The following is a 16,951-nucleotide window of genomic DNA, read 5'->3' as shown; positions in this document are numbered from 1 at the left end:
TCAAATTCACTCGCCACGTCATGCATGAGAGCGCGCACTAAGTGATAAAATGAACAATGCAGGGATAGGACAGATGGCCGTTGTTATAGCTTTGCCTGGATTTAACGATCTTGGACATTCGGTGACCCCTATTTTTCTTTTGATGAATCATGTTCTGTACCGATTTTCGACGTTTAGCGAAAAAATGAAGAAAATCTGTGGACTAGAAGTTTGAATTTTTTGTAAAATGCACCATCAAATTCCGTTCATCAGTAGCACTTCGTTTATCTGTGCGGCGGTTTCAAATACCTCTTGAAGGGTTAAGTTTTGTGAAAACGTTAGCAAAATTTGGGATTATTTAAGCAATAGACCCTCTTCTACAAAATATGGCTAAAATCGTTTGCCTCCGTTGACTCACCTTCGATATTTTCAACTATAAACCCCTGTAGACCATGCTGAATTACCTGCACCACTTCTTCAAAATCAGAGTAGTTTTTCACATGCTTTACCTCTAAAACGAAGTCCGTGACCCCCAATGTTTTTTTGGCATTTCTGACACAAGTAATTCCTTGTCTGACTGTCGTAAAAAATTAAAAAAACTATCGACTGGAAAATTTTCGTGAGAACGTCCTTAAGGCCAAGGACCCATTAACGGATTCATGCGCGCGCTCGCGCGCGTTGCTAAGGAGGTGAAATTTCACTTCCGGTTACTTACGTAAGCCTGAGCGCGGAAAATAATAACAACTCAAAAACTTGCAAATTCGCTTACATTTTAGATGTTTTTCTTTGTGTTTCACAAAATGCAAAGTAATAAAGTACAGGCAAAGACAAAATAAGAGAAAGACAGAAAAATAGGAGCAACAGCGAGAGATAACTCCGTGGGGCTTTGTTTGGTCTTACAGAAGTGCGCTGGTAGTGTAAATTCGGCACGCACTGATAGGGTAACCTCCCCAATAAATATCGGGCGCAATTCCGTTTTCTTTAAATGCCAAAGCGAAATGCGGTTTTTCATTAAATCCAGCCTTTTTTCACGGATTTCGATTAAAGCCAACGTTGGAAACGTAGCTATGCATTCCTGTTTCAAAATCATGCTTTTTGCAGAAAATCATGAACTTTTTAATATTTTGAAATTCTCTCAAAATCTGACCTTTTAGAAATGAAACAAGATCTATGCATAGCGTAACGAGGATTTAAATTAAAATATCAAATCAATGAAAAAATTTGGATAAAGTAATTTGCCTGGGAGCCTTTGTGTTGTTTCAGTATTAGTCACATAACCATGGGCGTGGCCTGATGACGTCATCACTAGTGTTGCCGATCATGAAAAAGTTAAAACACATGAAATAACTCTGAAGTAACTAAAAATGACGAGGTTATAGGAGAATAAATTTTCCCTAGCAATGGCTCGAAAAGATCGGTTAATGGGCCCTCAAGTGACCTCAACCGATCAGGAATAGCTTACATTTGCGTTAACATTGGAAAAGGACTTCAAATTCCTTCGGAAGTATTACTTTTTAAAAACGGCAAGGCTGCTCGTCGGAAATTGTGAAAAGAATTATTATATCAGGGGGGCAACACAATGTCGGCGTGGCTGAAATTCTTTTCCACCTTCAAGAGGCACCATCATAGTTCGAAACAGCTCTATATGATGTCCTGCTTAAATCCCTGTTTTAGACCTGCCTAATAATTAGCTATAGTTCACTAGTTCACACCAATGTGGATTGCCGTAAACATAATTTGTGAAGAGCTTTTGTTGACGGTCTTGTCGATAATGATGAACAAGTAGCTTCCTCTTTAAAACATACCCAATTCAAGACTAAAGTGCAAAGTCTATACCCTAGTTATGACCAAAACGGCTGAAAACCATACCCTTTGTAATTATTTGTAGGGGCCGCGCATACCAGGATAGATTGACAGCTTGCTACCCAGGCTACCCATCAGACACCGGCATCACCAAAAAGAGCCTTTAGCTTTCATTTCCACGGGCAAAACATATCTACATGGGCTCCTGACATTCAGAATTCAGATATTCTCGATCTAATCCTGTCCTTTGTTGACAAGTTTAACATGTCTTCTATCGCAACGACCGTGTTTTTAAGGCAGCTATTGGCTTGTTGGTCAATAACGCTAGAGACACCGCAGCTGAAAAGCTAGAAGAAGGCGACGTGACAGATGAAAAGTTTCGTAGCTTGATCGTGCGTGAAATCGACCAGGTCAACTGGAAGCTGGATGAATTGGATTAGCGCCTTTAAAGAAGGAATCGCTATTTTGTTCGATGTATTCGATAAGGCAAACAGAGGAGTGAAGGAGCTAAACGAGAATGTAACAGAACGAGCAACAGCTTCGGGGTCAGCCGACGTAAGCTTACGATCCTCAGCTTCAGCTTAAGCAGAAGCAGTATCCCTCGCCAAAGAGCTCTCCAACTTACAACTGATCGACTTGGACGAGTCAAGCATAGAATTGTAATGTGACGCAAAAGAAAGATTCAAGGAAGCTCGCAGCAAAGCAAGAGACGCCTTCAGCAACAAAGCGTTCGACACGTCTGATCGCATTCAGGCTATGATGATCAGAGTCATGGCAACAATGGACAATCCTGTGAACGCAATAACACCATGTAGAGTTTGCCTTGAAGAGTTGCACGCCCTGCCAGCTGTTAAATAGAGCTTTAACATCGCCTTAGCGGAAGGATGGATGTCTTGGTTCGGGAAAGATGAGCGAAACGCGATTATTGCCACTGTTTGTGACATAAATCGCGCCATCTTTAATAACACGGTCATGGTTGGTTCCAATTGCAATAGGATGTTGTGGCCTCTGATCGATGTTGGAGCAGAGAATGTGCATCCATTGCGAGACCAAAGGGTTGCTGAAATTAATCTGCAGAAGTCAAAATACATTGGTTGCTACTCTGTGCAATGGTAGCTTGGATCGGACATCTTAAAATCAGCAGCAGGAATCTGCACTAACACGAAAGGCCAGTTCATTGTAGGAGATAAGCTAGAAAAAAACATTTAAGTATTTGACTGTGATGGCAACTTCCTGTACTTGCCCTCTGTAACCTTGGGAGATACTAGAATTTGTGATGTGGCTACTGACCAAGCTGATAACATTTACGTGCTCTGTCAAAAAGATCCAGGTGAATACCAGGTGCGTATTTTTGACAAGGACAACAACATGCATGGTTGTTTTGGCTTTGATGCCTTCGCTCCTTATCGTCTCTCTATAGTGGAGGCTAAGTCTAAACCCGAGTCTAAAAAGGTTTTAGTGTGAAGACGGTGTAATATTTTCCAGTCTGTGGGGAAAGTTTTTGTAATTTGTGATTCCTATCGGCAAGGCGAGGAATCTGCCTGGAACGTTCCCAGTGATCAAGCCATGCTGATCAGAAGCATAACGGTTTGTAATAATGGCAATTAGTAATGGCGGTCGTCGTCCCTGCTGAGTCATTTCGCATCGGCTTGGGCGAATTAACTGAAGTGCAAGTGTTTAGTGCAATGGGAGACTTTCTACACAAATTTAATGTGGTTCACGAAACGAATCCATCGGACACAGTAGTGATGGCAATTTACTGGGCAAACGAACACCTTATTGTTGTTTCGATTCCCAATTATTATTGGTCTACTTGCCTTTCACCAGTCAAGTTGTGGGACATTGATGTCTCGATATATAAAGAAGATGGAAGGTTAGTGAATCACTTTTCCATCATGTCATGTCACCAATTTGACCGTATCAAGAGTATAACAATGAATAGACAAGGACGTTTTGCTTTTGCATTGTCCTCCTTTGACGATGCGAAAAAAGACAAGATACTAGTGTTTTGAAAGATAGAAAAGATACAGTTTTCCGGCTCAGATTTTTACAAAACTGTATGAAAAATTCCTTTTTTTTTTTTTTCACATATCAGTTCGAGTAAATGTCCACGTTGCAATAATAAAGCCACGCGGAAATTATTCAGAAGCACTAGTACTGTGACTAATTCGAGTAACTCAGTGTCGGAAACTGGACAAATGCCAGGACTCCTGGTTGATCTTTAATTGTGAAACTGTTTTTGTCCCAAAATACCTAGAGTTCTGTCTCCTCGACTGCGAAAGATTGTAATTCTGTCTGAAAGGTTCTTTGTAGCCAATCAGCTTTCGCTTGATTAAGTTGTAGCGCAGAGAGCTATTAGTACATTTGTTGTGAGTAGCTTAGTAAGCTTTTTAGTCTGAACAAGAGAAGGATGCAGTATGAACAGATTAAAACAGTGTAGACTGTAAACTCGAAAGGTCGACGTTGTTTATTCAAAACCGTTGTCAGCGGAGCGTTGGAACATCTTTGCAAAAACCTTGTTTGCATGAGAACTTGATTGCCTGATGGCAAGGTTGTGGCGCGTTTCCAAAACGTTCCATTGAAGTAAGTGAAATAACAACGAAACAAAGGAAACTAAGTAATACTATATGAAGAATAGCTTCTATGTAAAATGTAATTTAGAAGTATATCGTTCAATTTAAACCCTTTACACGAGTAATAAATACTCATTTTCTCACCGATCATTAACTAGTCTTCAAAACAAACGTATGTTCTTGAAATTTTTGTAAATTGCATATGCTCCCTTGATGAACGTAAATCATAATCAATCTTTCTTAGTCACTTATTTTATTGCTTTAAGAACCCCTTAAGTATCTTTAATAAAGCCCTGTACCTTTAATACAACAATAGGTTTATGGTTTAAAGGTAGTCTTATTGACAAGGTTCACTATATTTCCGTCAGTTTTCTTATTCAGCTTTATTGCTGCTACTTAGGTGGAGAAACAAAAGCAAAAGAATTGAAAAGAATATCTATGAGCCGTTACTTCCATTTGTTTAGTCTAACGGTTTTTTACTTTATTGCCTAAACTGTTCGCTATAAATTAAACGTACAGCATTCTAGGACGTCTGAAAAAATCTCGACACGCAAGAGAAGATAAAGCCTGCAAGAGAGTTGAATCGCCTTATAGGCCTTATTCACAAGGTAATTCCTCTGAAGATATTTTTAGGTGACTCCCAGTTTCGAAAATCCCAGGTGAATCTAGATATTGCAGACTTAGTGACGTAAATGTAGATCAAGAGAAGCCAGGCGGCCTTACACGTGTTTTCATCCTCCAAGAAAACATCCACGCTAAGCGCGTGGAAACATTTTCCGTGAAAGATCTGGATACCACGTCTAAAAATAACTTGAAAGAGATTACCTTGGTAAAAGACCTATACTATATGGGAGGTTAATCCCCTTGCCCTTTATCTTCTCTTCTCCCTTAAACCTTATCTACCCTTACAGCATATTAACATATATGACACATGTATTGGCATGCAGTGTTCGATCAATCCCATCTTTGCCAAATACAGGGCGACAACACACAATCGGAAATGGCATGAAGCCATTAGTAATTACAGTATTACAATCAAGACTATTTCAGACTTGTCTAAGCCCATTCTACTTCGGAAATACAGCAGTTACTGCCGGCTTCAAAAAATTAATATTGGTAAAAACAAATACACTTTGCTCGCAAAGAGTACTTAGCCTTACCGTAGACAGAGAGCGATGAGGGCGCCCTGTAGAAGCCTTATGCGATACTAAGTCACAAGAAAAGATAGGTAACAAACACAATCTTGTTATAACCAATCGATACCAGGCATTCTGTAACGCTTAACTGGTACCTAGTCTTAGTCCGATCGGAAATGTCCAGAGTAGGCCGAGGAAATTTTGCTTAGCATTTTTTAAACAAAAATAGTCTAGAAAGTAGAGGCAATCTGAATCTCACTGGCTCGCGCTTCGCTGTACTGTCTAAAACAACGACTATTTACAGTCGAGCATTAAGCCAAAGTCGTCCATGTATAAGAATATGACAATTCTAGTCTTATCTTAAGTAACAAATCATTTGACAAGAAAGAACTGTCTGCCTCTTCTTTGTTTGTGACTTCACTATTGAATGTACTGTCTCTCTCACTACGAAAGTCAACAATGACACCATCTGTGATGTCATCTGAGCCTTCTATCACACGACTAGTCTGCAGTTCAGAGGTGCCTTGAGCTTGCCCATGCGCGGCTGTTTGGTCACCAGACCCTACGTTCTAGATGCTGCTTTCGTAGAACTCTTGTTCCTTGGGGAGTTGTGGATTTGTTAGAGTCCGTGAACGACTTGTACCTTAGGAATGGATTTCAGAAAACGTTAATGCCATCGGCATCATATTAAACATAAAATAGAGAGCAAGCTTTACAGGTGGCTGAAATGAACGTCATTCCTGAACAAAATTTACTACCCAAACGAAAGACCGACTCTTCATAGCAATATGTTTTCTTGTTGCAAGTAAGAAGTACCAGCTGCAAGTAGAAAGGGAAGACTGGAAAATAAATGAAACTTTTTAGGGGCACACAATGGAGCAGTTTCATGAAGTATCTGTGGCTGGTTAAATTTTGGTTCTGTCCACATAAAAACGAACGAGAGCCAATGTTTCCCAGTACGGTTCAATACATGGCGCTCGCCAGCTTTCGAAAACAACAAAATACACGGCTCTTATGACAAAATCCAGACCAAGAAAGAACAAATTAGAACGCTCAGATTTACCTCAAGACGGTTTTGCCATAGCTGATCACATTAACTGTTGATTTGAAACCAATGAATGCCATATACACGTACGTTGAAGAGGCGCCGTCTCCATTTGGATAATGGGTTTCCACTACACAATCTCATGTGCAAGTAAGATTTTGGAAAGCTAAGTATCGAAAGGGGGGGGGGGGGGGAGGGGGAGGCACAAAATTTACTATCTCGTCGGTACTTTTGCTTTAGGATTTTGCAACCACTAGCACGCAGGCAAGGGAAAAATCAAGAACCCAATCCGTGTCTGGTAATCCAGGTCTTTCATCCAACTGGCCACGTTTTGGTCAGACTTGGTCGCACAAGTATTTTTAACCATTCACAGGGCCACAACCGTTTAAGTTTCTTTGTTCTTTCTCCATAAAAACAGCAATACCTATTGTACATCCCTTCCCTACTATCGCACAATGTTGGGTGTCTGGAGAGTGATAAGTTGGTTACTTGAGGTTTCCGCATTATAAAAAGGACAAAAAGGGAAGTGTTTCAATCGCTTTTTACCTTAGTTTTGACCATGAATAATACCTTCTCTGAGCAGGCAGTTACAAGAAACATCCATACCAGAGAAACGTATTGCCATGCATTGTCCAATTAGTTGATTAAAGTCAACTCACTTTTGGTTGAAAATAAAATGCTCCAAGATCTTGGTTTCTCCTTACAAACCCCACACACTGCTCCAAACACACGCTTGTAGGCCAACCAATAGCGCATGCTCATCTTGCCGTATATGATGGGGTTTGCCAGGGCGTAGATAAGAGATACCATTCCTGTGAGAAGCACCACAAGCTTGCTAGACCTCCGGTCTGTTGCAAAGGTTACGATGTTGCTAATCTAAAAAGAAAGGCTGTTAGAACAGAGCATCATGTTTATGGTGGGGAAGGTTGTGGCGGTTTTACGGAGCATTTTTTTCCAACTTTGAGTCGCGCAAATTGTCTTTGGGTTTGTCCATACATTTCATCTTTGTTGCTCTGTTCTTTTTTCCATACAGGAGGTGTTTTGGTTATTACCAGGAACCCATCCCCCGGAGCCTCCATACGTACTTTAGCCTAGAATCAACCCTTTCCCGTATTATTCTACTTTTAGAACTGTAATTAGCACAGGGGTCTCTTAGTTTCCCGCGGAATATCTTGTTTCTGCAAATAACGAAAGCAAAATAACGGACAAAGGGGGATCCCAGTCTTTGGTGGAACAAAGAATGGTCTTAGATCGGGTGTCATCGAGTGTTAACAAGGGGTCGTGTGAAAACTCCCACTAAGCTGTTTCTAAAAATAGAAAGAAACGGATTGACTTGGCGGATTAGTATAGGAGATGGAAGCTCCGGTTAATGGGCTCCTGCAGGAGCCATAATCGGGGACGGAGACCGTAAGCGCGGCATTTCTAGTACTGGGGCTGTTCCTATGATATGGGACAATTTTTGTATTTTTAGATCAAATTGCGCCATCATGTGCGGCACACGCGCGTACATGCTGCGAGGATTTTTGCGGATGTAGAGTGGGGAAACTGATGGCTTCCCAAATTCCCGAAATGTTTGATGGTCTTGGCCCACAACTCAATATAAGTTCATGTCTGTTGGAATTTTACTTCAGTATTTTCGTCGTAAGCTGCTCCAGTTTGAGTGAAGTAAGACAGTGTCGAACTAAGTTATGTCCCGCTTTATGTCACTGACCAAGTTGTTTTTCGCTCACTTAATTCTTTTACAAGAGCTCCACATTACTTCACTCTAAGTTTCACATATGTTGATGATTAACAGCTTTTCCATAACACAGAAAAAAACTAGTTGGATATATATGGATATAGCAGCGTTTCAGGACTTCAAAGTTTCCCTCCACCTATCACACGCTTGCGAGGATTTCGCCAGCCTGAGAGGCTATCTCGACCGAAAAGTAAAAAAAAAAAATAATTGGACTCCCGCACTTACGTGTGAAAACGTAGATCAAACTCATATAATCTCAGTCTAGTTTTTAAATATGTTTAAGGTCGATAAATATTTGACAACATATTAAAAGCTTAGCTGAAAATATGTGAATATAGCGGAAATAATCAGCAAAATTACGATGACACTTCCTTTAATCGACTCGAATAACGATTTCGATTTCGTTGGTTGAGTTATCAAAACTCCTTGTCTATTTTATTTTCGCAGTGTAAAATTTCAGCATGTTAAAGGAACACACATGATGTTAGTAGCCTTTTGGCGTTTGTAAAAATTGTTGCAGCATCTCAGCATAAAAGACAACGAAAGAAATATTTGTCAAGATCTGTTGACAACTGAAAACACCGACTCGGATTTGAAAGTGCGCGCGCTGCACTATGCAGATGACCTACTTAATGTACGCGTCAGACTTGCCTTTCAAACACTTGTGCAAACTCGCCAAACAAACAGAAACAATAAGAAATTATCAGGGTTTGGTTATGACTAAGCATTGTTTGGGAAATTCAAAAATTATCTCGATACCAGGGTAAAGTTTTCTTACATAACTTTTCTTTACAGAACAAACGCAAAATCTTACTCGTACAAGTAGCGCGAGCAGATATTCATTCACAGCGCGAAATTGAAGTCTTGTTTTCGACCCTGAAAACTCACCTTTTCCATTAGCTCAGAGCGTAAAACTATTTATAAGAACCCTGGTTCTTATTCCCTGCCTTATTCCCCGCCATCGCTGTGAAAATCTGCAATAGAATCTCGCAACTCTCATCATTTGATCAGCAACGTGACAACATCCACGCGAGAACCCCCGACATGTGCGTGGATCCGCGCGGATATAACACGTCAGGATGGCGCAATTTGTTCTGAAAATAGAAAAATTGTCCCATATCATAGGTGCGCGCGGATTCCAAGATCTCCGTCCCCGATTATGGCTCCTGGCTCCTGTTATTACCCAGTCCATCGGCCTATCAAGAATGTACTAACGGTCCGTCTGTATCCACAAAGGCAAAAGTCCACTCATGACTTGATTAAATTCGATCACGTCCTTTAGTATCGCATTGAATATAACTTTTTAAAATTTCTTGTAGAGGGCCTATTCTTTAAGCTCATTTTTAAATGTTCAAAATTGTTGGGATGGGAGTTTCTAAGTTAATCTAAGATTAGTGTGAATCTAGAAGTTGTTCAAAACTTTATCTAGATCCTTCAGTTTTCACTGGCGATTTACCAAGAGGCCGCCAGTAAGGGACTATACAATAATTATCTGGAAGTGGGGGGGGGGGGGGGGTGTGGAAAATTAGAGGGGGGCATAGCAGAAAATGACAACAAGAGAGGGGGGGTTAGATGTAAAATTTAATATGTGTGGGAATGCCTTGTTTGCAAAAGCTTCAGAAATTAAAAGAAGACCATGTTCGTCATGTTCGTACTTCCTTGAGTACCTTAAGTTTTCCTGCACTCCAACGTGCGATGGATACCTTAATGAAGGTTGGACAAGAGGTGTTCCTGTCCAACGTTCTCCAGTTCCAACCCTAGATGCTACTTCGCCTGGAAAGTATTTACCATTCACTACGGCAACGTCCACTGGAGACCAGATCGACAAATTTCTCCCAAGGGTCCAGATAAAGAGATTGTTCAACGAGGGAAAACTGCCCTCTACTGAAGAAAGGTCTTTGCAAGAGGTATGTTCCCAGTACAGCGTGGACGAGACTGCATGTAAAAGGTATGTACAGCACCTTGAGTTCCCCGACACAAAAGCCAAAAAAAGACTACGAGAAAGGAACACTCTTCCGCTTATTTCTTGGACAATTGAAAAAGATGTAAACGCGCTTACCAACAAGCAGCTGAAAATGTATCTAAAGCAAAAAGGTCTTAAGATAAGTGGAAGCACGTTTGAGTTGATTGATCGAGTTCTCACCCACGCACGCGGGAACCTTAGTGCCAGAGATGCTGTAGAAGATGAAGAATCTCCCAACTCATGCGAAGTCGAAACAAGCTCAGAGTCCAGTGATTCTGATGACTCTTCATATGACTCATCGACATACGTCGAAGAGTCATTTGAAGTGATATTTGTACCGGAAGAAGAACTCCAACAAGTAAACTAGGTATGAGGGAATCAATGGGAGGAGACTTTTTTAAGGGGGGGGTAGCCTTAATATCATCATTATGTGAGGGGGGGGAGGTTGAAATTAATTTTTGCTTTATGAGAGGGGAGCCTAGTATGTCTTAGTTTTGGGGTATATTTCACCAGTTTCCCAGCAGCCCCCCCCCCCCCACTTTCCAGGTAATTATTGCACAGTCCCTAAGAAGCGCACACTGCACAAAGAACAGTATTCGTGATAGAATGCTTGTAGATTTTTACTAAAACTAAGTAGAAACACGGAAAATTTTTTCTATTTCTTAGTTATGAAGAGCATAAAATTGCCAATAATAACTGTTTCAGTAAAAATGTTCGGTGTATTCAAATGTACACGTTGATTATACTGAAGCATACACCGATCAATAAAATCCTCGATCTGAAGAGCATTTCACCATTTGATAGAAACAATGGCAACTTGTTAACGTTGGTTTCAATTTCAAATTCGTTCCCAAAACCTCTTATACTAACAGTTTATTCACGGAAGAGAGATTGTCTTGAACCGGAGCTATGTCAAACATTGTCCAATCTTATAAATTTTGTAACAACGCAAAATTTCCACTATCGTTTGTGCGACTTAATGCATCAGTCAATTCAAGCAGTGCCCATCCCCCCGCCCCTCGGGCTAACCCCCTGGCATTAGCATTTTTTTAAAAAAATTGCAAATTCTTCGGGGTGGGGACACATAAGCAGTCTAAATACCCCGGGGTGGGGACGAAGAAGGAGGCCAAATGCCCCGCCCCCGGGATCGTCGCCTTCCAACACCTCCACAGTTTTTTTAATTAATCAGTGAATAAAACGGTCAACTGTTCAGTATTTTAATGCAACGGTAAGACTTCAAGGACAACAGTACGTGTTAGTTGATTCTGATTATATTTGTTTCTTTATATTTGTTTTTAACAGTTTGCTAGAGGATAGCTGGGATTGCGGTGGACGTGTCCCCAGCCGCGAGCGATGATAGGCGCCTGTATTCGCAGGTTACTTTTTCTGTGAAGAATCAAGACATTTTAGACGATGATGCATTGCACTTTAAGCTCGCAGGATCTGTCTTGAAGATCACATCATTTGAATTCGCAAACCTTAATTATTTTAACTCCACTTTCATGAATTTAAAAAATGCTAGGCTAGTTTTGAATGCGAAATGCGAAATAGTCGTGTTCATGTCAGTGATTGTTTTGTGATAAACAAAATATAGTTCACCTTGTCGCTTATATTTATATGCTTACAAGTAATGAAGAAATATCTAAAATTGAGAAAACATACCTTTAAAAACATCTGCAAGTTTCTCTAGTCCCTGACGGACAAGCCATTGCTCGACAAACGCCTCGTCTTTCCCGATGAACTCATCCATGGCACTTTCCAAAATACGTGTGTCGAATGCCAGGGGGTCGCCCCGGGGTACGCAAATGCCCAGCCCCCAGGCCGCGATAAAATTGTGGATGCCCCACCCCCGGGACTGACAACGTGAGCAAATGCCCCGCGGTTGCCCGGGGGGGGATGGGCACTACTGGAATTGACTGATGCATTATAACAACATCCGGTGGCGTGACAAGGGAACAGTGATTTGCAACAAGTTTACTACAGACTGGAATAAAAAGTGATCAAGCTACTACAGTTTTCAGTAAACTTATTGTAAATCCCCTTTTCAGTTGTGAAGCGATAAGTGCTTTATTCGAGCGCTTTTAAACTATCCAGGCTCTTCGGTTTCCTTGGTACACTTCTGTCCAAGCAACTTGAAGACCCTGGAAACGAACTTTTCTTTCCTTTCGATGTTTTCAACGTTGAAACGCTTCGTCACGCCTGGCAAAACAGCCTTAATAACTGTTATTTTAGCCCTAACAATTCCCTCAACTCGCACCGATAAACTCACCAACATGGGCAGCCAGCTGATATAATAGAGAAAAACAACAACAGCCATCATACGTGACAGCCTTTGAATCTCTCTGACACCTGAGGGGCTGCTTTTCCGTCTTTCCTTTGGCTTCTCGCACCCGGGCACCTCGGGATTCAACCCGCGAGTAGCGTCTGTTCCAGAGCTCTTGTTTTTAATCTCCATTCTTGTCTGCCGTTGAATAAACTTTGTACTTGAAGATTTAATTGCAAAGTAACAAACTAACACTGATGTTAGTAAGAGAAACGACACGGTTAGAATAAGTACTGAGTACGTGTTACCCAAGTCTGTCAAATGATAAAGACATTTGCCATCTTTATAACCCGATTTTCCGACTCCCATAAACGGCAAGCTTGCGAACAAAATAGCGCCGACCCAAGTGAATACAACAAGTTTCTTTACTCTTGAAGTTGTGATGGTTGTACGATATTTAAACGGCTTTAAGATCATAAACGCTCGATCGATTGCCATAAGTGTCACTGTTCCCGCAGAAGCAAAGCGAAGTGAATGCACTACCACAATATACAAGCCGCAGATGAACGCTGTCCATTTCTGCAGAAGGAAATAATTCATGAAAATGACAATTTGAAGAGCGAAAGCTCCCCCGACGAAGTCAGCCGTTGACAGTGAAAGAAGAAGAACATCTGTGATCAACCAATGTTTTTGGAACTTCAATGAAAGGAGGACCAAAAGATTTCCGAGGGCTACTGCCAGAATGCCTGCTTCGAGGATTAAACCAATTGCAAGTGGACTCAAGGAAGTTACTTCTTCATTATCACTCGTTTCTCTTGAAGTAAAAGCTATTGTTGAAACATTCGCTCTTTCGCCGGTCACGGTTGTGGTTGTGGAAACCATCTCAGTTCACACACGTCAGATGTCGAAAAAGCTTTGAATCTGCTTCCTGTGATTCTCACAACAAAATAATGGCCAGTTTCCCTCGATTCTGTTGATGAAATCAAGGTGATAATTCAGTTTTAAACAAAAGCAATCAATTACGCTTCATTGGCGAGTTCATATTGTTATATAAATTCCTTATCAAGAGTGTTCGAAAGCTTTCACGGAGACTAACTTCCAATCGTGCGATAGTAGTTTGAACAGTGCACGAAAGTTAATTGCAGCGGATATCAATGACATGCGACCTCCAGCGCAAAAACAGTCTAGACAAAACCTAAGGTTTTAGTGGACGTCAATCATCTCCGCCTCCTTGCCGACTGTATGCAAAATTTACCTGAAAAAGTGAAACCTTACAGCGGTCCACTCGTCAAAATTATCATTTTACTTCCGGTATGTACGGCTAGCTCACTAAACACATTGGCAGTAAATATTCCTTGAAATTTATAACTGAAGACGGGCAGGTCGGGTTTCTCAACGGCCATTCGCATGCATGAATGATCCCGAGAGCAAGCAAATCTACACGTAAACAAATTATTTCTGCACGTATTTGTCTTGGGGCTACGGACTGAACAAGACTTCAACTTCTTATAAACCTTATAATTTTTGTAAGGTAATAAGTTATAAGTTTTATAGAATTAAGCATTGTTCAGTCCGTAGTCCCAAGAAAAATACGTGCAGAAATAATTTGTTTGCGCGTAGATTTGCTTGCTCTCGGGGTCATTCATGCATGCGAATGGCCGTTGAAAAGCCTCATTCATAGATTTCAAGGATGTGGTTAGTGAGCTAGCCGTACATACCGAAAGTAAAATGATAATTTTTACGACTGGACCGCTGCAGGGTTTCAGGTAAATTTTGCATACGGTCGGCAAGGAGGCGGAGATGATTGACGTCCACCAAAACTTAGGCGTTGTTTAGACCTTTTGCGCGGAAGGTCGCGTGTGATTGATAACCGCTGTAACACATTGGTAGAAATGGAAAGCCATAACTTTCTTATGTGGTTGTTTATCATTATTTGGTGTGGTTTCTTCATTACGTGTTGCAGTTACCTCATTATGTTGTGTGGTTTCTTCATTACGTGTTGTAGTTACTTCATTATGTTTTGTGGTTTCTTCATTATGTTTTGTAATGTAGTCCTGACGTCATGTGTTTTTGTCATGATGTTATGTAATAACTTCATTACGTGGTGTGGTTTTATCGTGATGTATTGAGGTTGTTAAGTTATGTTTTGTGCTCTTGTCATGATGTAATGTGGTTACGCTGTTATGTTGGCTGGTATCTTCGCTATGTGGTTTGATCATTACGCGATGTGGTTTCGTTGTTATGTCTTCTTGACCTCACTTTCGATACCAAGCTCTTGTAACCAGGCTTTAATCGCTATCACGAACTGGTTAAACTGGTTTAAACGGGTCCCAGTTCTTTCTCTTCCCCGGTGCTAACGACAACGAAATGGCGGGAACAGATAATTCCGATTAGCTCGTGGAAGAAAAAAACATTATGGAGAGTATTCTGAAGGACCTTAAACTCGAGTCTCTTATTCCGAAATTTGCTTCCGAAAAAATTGAGCCTGAAAATGTGGTAGAGTTGTCCAATGAGGTGCTTTCACGTCTTGGCCTTACTACGATCGGCGATCGTCATCGTCTCCGTGCACTTTGTGCTAACGCTGAAAAACAACATCAGTCTGCGGCTGCAGCTGCTCTTAGCGAACGCATGGCTCTTTTCAGCAGACGAAGTGGCAGTAAGAGAAGGGGTGGCCGTGGTGGGAAAAGAAAACTTTCTTCGAGAAGGACTTGGACAGTAAGTTTCGTTTGTGCATAAAGAGGTATTAATGAAAGACCTTAGGTTTCACGTTATGATGTGCAAGACCAGAGACGGTCTCTTAAGCTCTGAATCTGAGGATGATGACACCTTGAGTATTTCTGTGTTTGTATCAGAGCCACAAAAAATCCAAGAAAGCAGCACCTCTGTGGCCTCTGTGGAAGAAAAGCAAGCAGACATTGACCCAGACATCGTTGATCCTAGCCTCAACCCAAGCATCCCAGAGGCTTCAAGCTTGGGGCAGCCCGAGAATGCAGATGTCAGCACAACGACTTCAGCAGTTCCACTGGCCGAGCCAGTACTTACTGTTGATGAAATTGTGGACAAAGTGCGGGTAACATACTGTTTGCAACACAACATAAGCAACCCAGTTAAAATTTTGAGATGTCTCCAGAAAGAGATTGTTACTAGGCAACCCCTTGAATTGACAGGTGTCACACAGTGTAGCAGTGGGGAGACTAATTTCATATTAGTCAACAGAGACAAGTTACTTCGATGAGTTGAAGTTCCCATGTAACACTGGAAGTTCAGTTTTATGACGAAGTTAGTTTTATCTGTTGTTCAATGGATATTCAATTTGTCCTTAATCTCAAAGAGAGCTGTTATGGCACCATAAAAAAACTTTAATCAGTGCTACATTCATTATCCTTTCTTCAAAGTTTTAGTTGATAGTTACATATGATATAGGTTACAAGTTTGCCCCCATGTCTCTGAAAAAATTATCAACAACAAGATATTTTTGTATTATATTCTAGTCAGCTACAGATTTTGGGGGTCCTAGAAAATGTCGAGTTATTTGGGCTTACGATAGTCTTCAGTGAACAACACGTGTTTACTTCAAGACGCCATCTTTAATAACCAACAAGCATCTCGCACGTAACTAACTTGAACAATACTTCATGTAAGCTAACACAACATCTCCCCCCATTGTTCAAGAGTATCTAGGGAACGAACTGAGCATAAGAAGACTGACAAACAATATGGAATCTTATAACACAGCGTCATCTCAAACTAAACCTAGATTCTCTCTAACTTTCAGCGATGGTTTTATAATTCTCTTAGGCCTAGTAGCAAGAATGGGTGTTACAGGGGGGTATTTGAATGTCTCCCTTTGTAACGGGAATGTCCTTCCGCATTAACGTTTTCTGAAATCCATTCCTAAGGTACAAGGTCGTTCACGGACTCTGAAAAATCCACGACTCCCCAAGGAACAAGAGTTCCACGAAAACGGCATCAACAACGTACAGTCTGGGGACCAAACAACCGCGCATGGGCAAGCTCAAGGCACCTCTGAAGTGCAGCCTGGTCGTGCGATAGAAGGCTCAGATGACATCACAGATGGTGTCATTGTTGATTTTCGTAGTGATGGAGACAGTACATTCAATAGTGAAGTCACAAACAAAGAAGAGGCTGACAGTTCTTTGTCAAATGATTTGTTACTCTAAGATAAGACTAGAATTGTTAACTGGACTTTTTCAGTATAGCGTTATATCTTTATACATGGACGACTTTGGCTTAATTAATGTTCGACTGTAAATAGTCGTTGTTTTAGACAGTAGAGCGAAGCGCGAGCCAGTGGAATTCAGATTGCCTCTACTTTCTAGACTATGTTTGTTTAAAAAATGCTAAGCAAAATTTCCTCGACCTACTCTAGACATTTTCGTTCGGACTAAGACTAGGTATCAGTTAAGCGTTGCAGAACGCCTGGTGTCAAT

At 41.0% G+C, this 16,951-nt stretch overlaps 2 protein-coding genes and 1 pseudogene across 2 annotated transcripts; 2 read left to right on the top strand and 1 right to left on the bottom strand.

Annotated features, from left to right (window-relative positions):
• The first annotated feature begins 2,045 nt into the window (after positions 1-2,045).
• Positions 2,046-3,797, top strand: LOC149106996 (uncharacterized; annotated as a pseudogene).
• A 434-nt stretch (positions 3,798-4,231) lies between these two features.
• On the bottom strand, positions 4,232-13,682 carry LOC110053098 (beta-2 adrenergic receptor-like). The gene is made up of 3 exons (XM_020759286.2): positions 12,507-13,682; positions 7,196-7,412; positions 4,232-6,134 (listed from the first exon to the last, which is right to left on the bottom strand). The coding sequence occupies exons 1-3, from the start codon at positions 13,380-13,382 to the stop codon at positions 6,061-6,063; spliced, it is 1,167 nt and encodes a 388-aa protein (XP_020614945.2). The 5' UTR covers positions 13,383-13,682; the 3' UTR covers positions 4,232-6,060.
• A 1,012-nt stretch (positions 13,683-14,694) lies between these two features.
• On the top strand, positions 14,695-15,636 carry LOC149106995 (uncharacterized). Its single transcript, XM_089296804.1, has 2 exons — positions 14,695-15,215; positions 15,353-15,636. The coding sequence occupies exons 1-2, from the start codon at positions 14,916-14,918 to the stop codon at positions 15,572-15,574; spliced, it is 522 nt and encodes a 173-aa protein (XP_089152930.1). The 5' UTR covers positions 14,695-14,915; the 3' UTR covers positions 15,575-15,636.
• Positions 15,637-16,951: the final 1,315 nt, after the last annotated feature.

Source organism: Orbicella faveolata, unplaced genomic scaffold (genome assembly GCF_042242905.1).
Source record: "Orbicella faveolata isolate gen_17 unplaced genomic scaffold, um_ofav_v1 contig_27, whole genome shotgun sequence".
In the NCBI taxonomy this organism is placed as follows: Eukaryota; Metazoa; Cnidaria; class Anthozoa; order Scleractinia; family Merulinidae; genus Orbicella; species Orbicella faveolata.
The sequence above is the reverse complement of the archived record's forward strand: the minus strand, read 5'-3'. Positions and strand labels throughout refer to the sequence as shown.

Coding starts and splice junctions, on each gene's coding strand:
- LOC110053098 (XM_020759286.2), bottom strand. CDS start 13,382: ATGGTTTCCACAACCACAACCGTGACCGGCGAAAGAGCGAATGTTTCA. Junction 7,413..12,506: donor TCAGCTGGCTGCCCATGTTG/GTGAGTTTATCG, acceptor CTTTCTTTTTAG/ATTAGCAACATCGTAACCTT. Junction 6,135..7,195: donor CATTTTATTTTCAACCAAAA/GTGAGTTGACTT, acceptor TCCATTCCTAAG/GTACAAGTCGTTCACGGACT.
- LOC149106995 (XM_089296804.1), top strand. CDS start 14,916: ATGGAGAGTATTCTGAAGGACCTTAAACTCGAGTCTCTTATTCCGAAA. Junction 15,216..15,352: donor CTTCGAGAAGGACTTGGACA/GTAAGTTTCGTT, acceptor TGTTTGTATCAG/AGCCACAAAAAATCCAAGAA.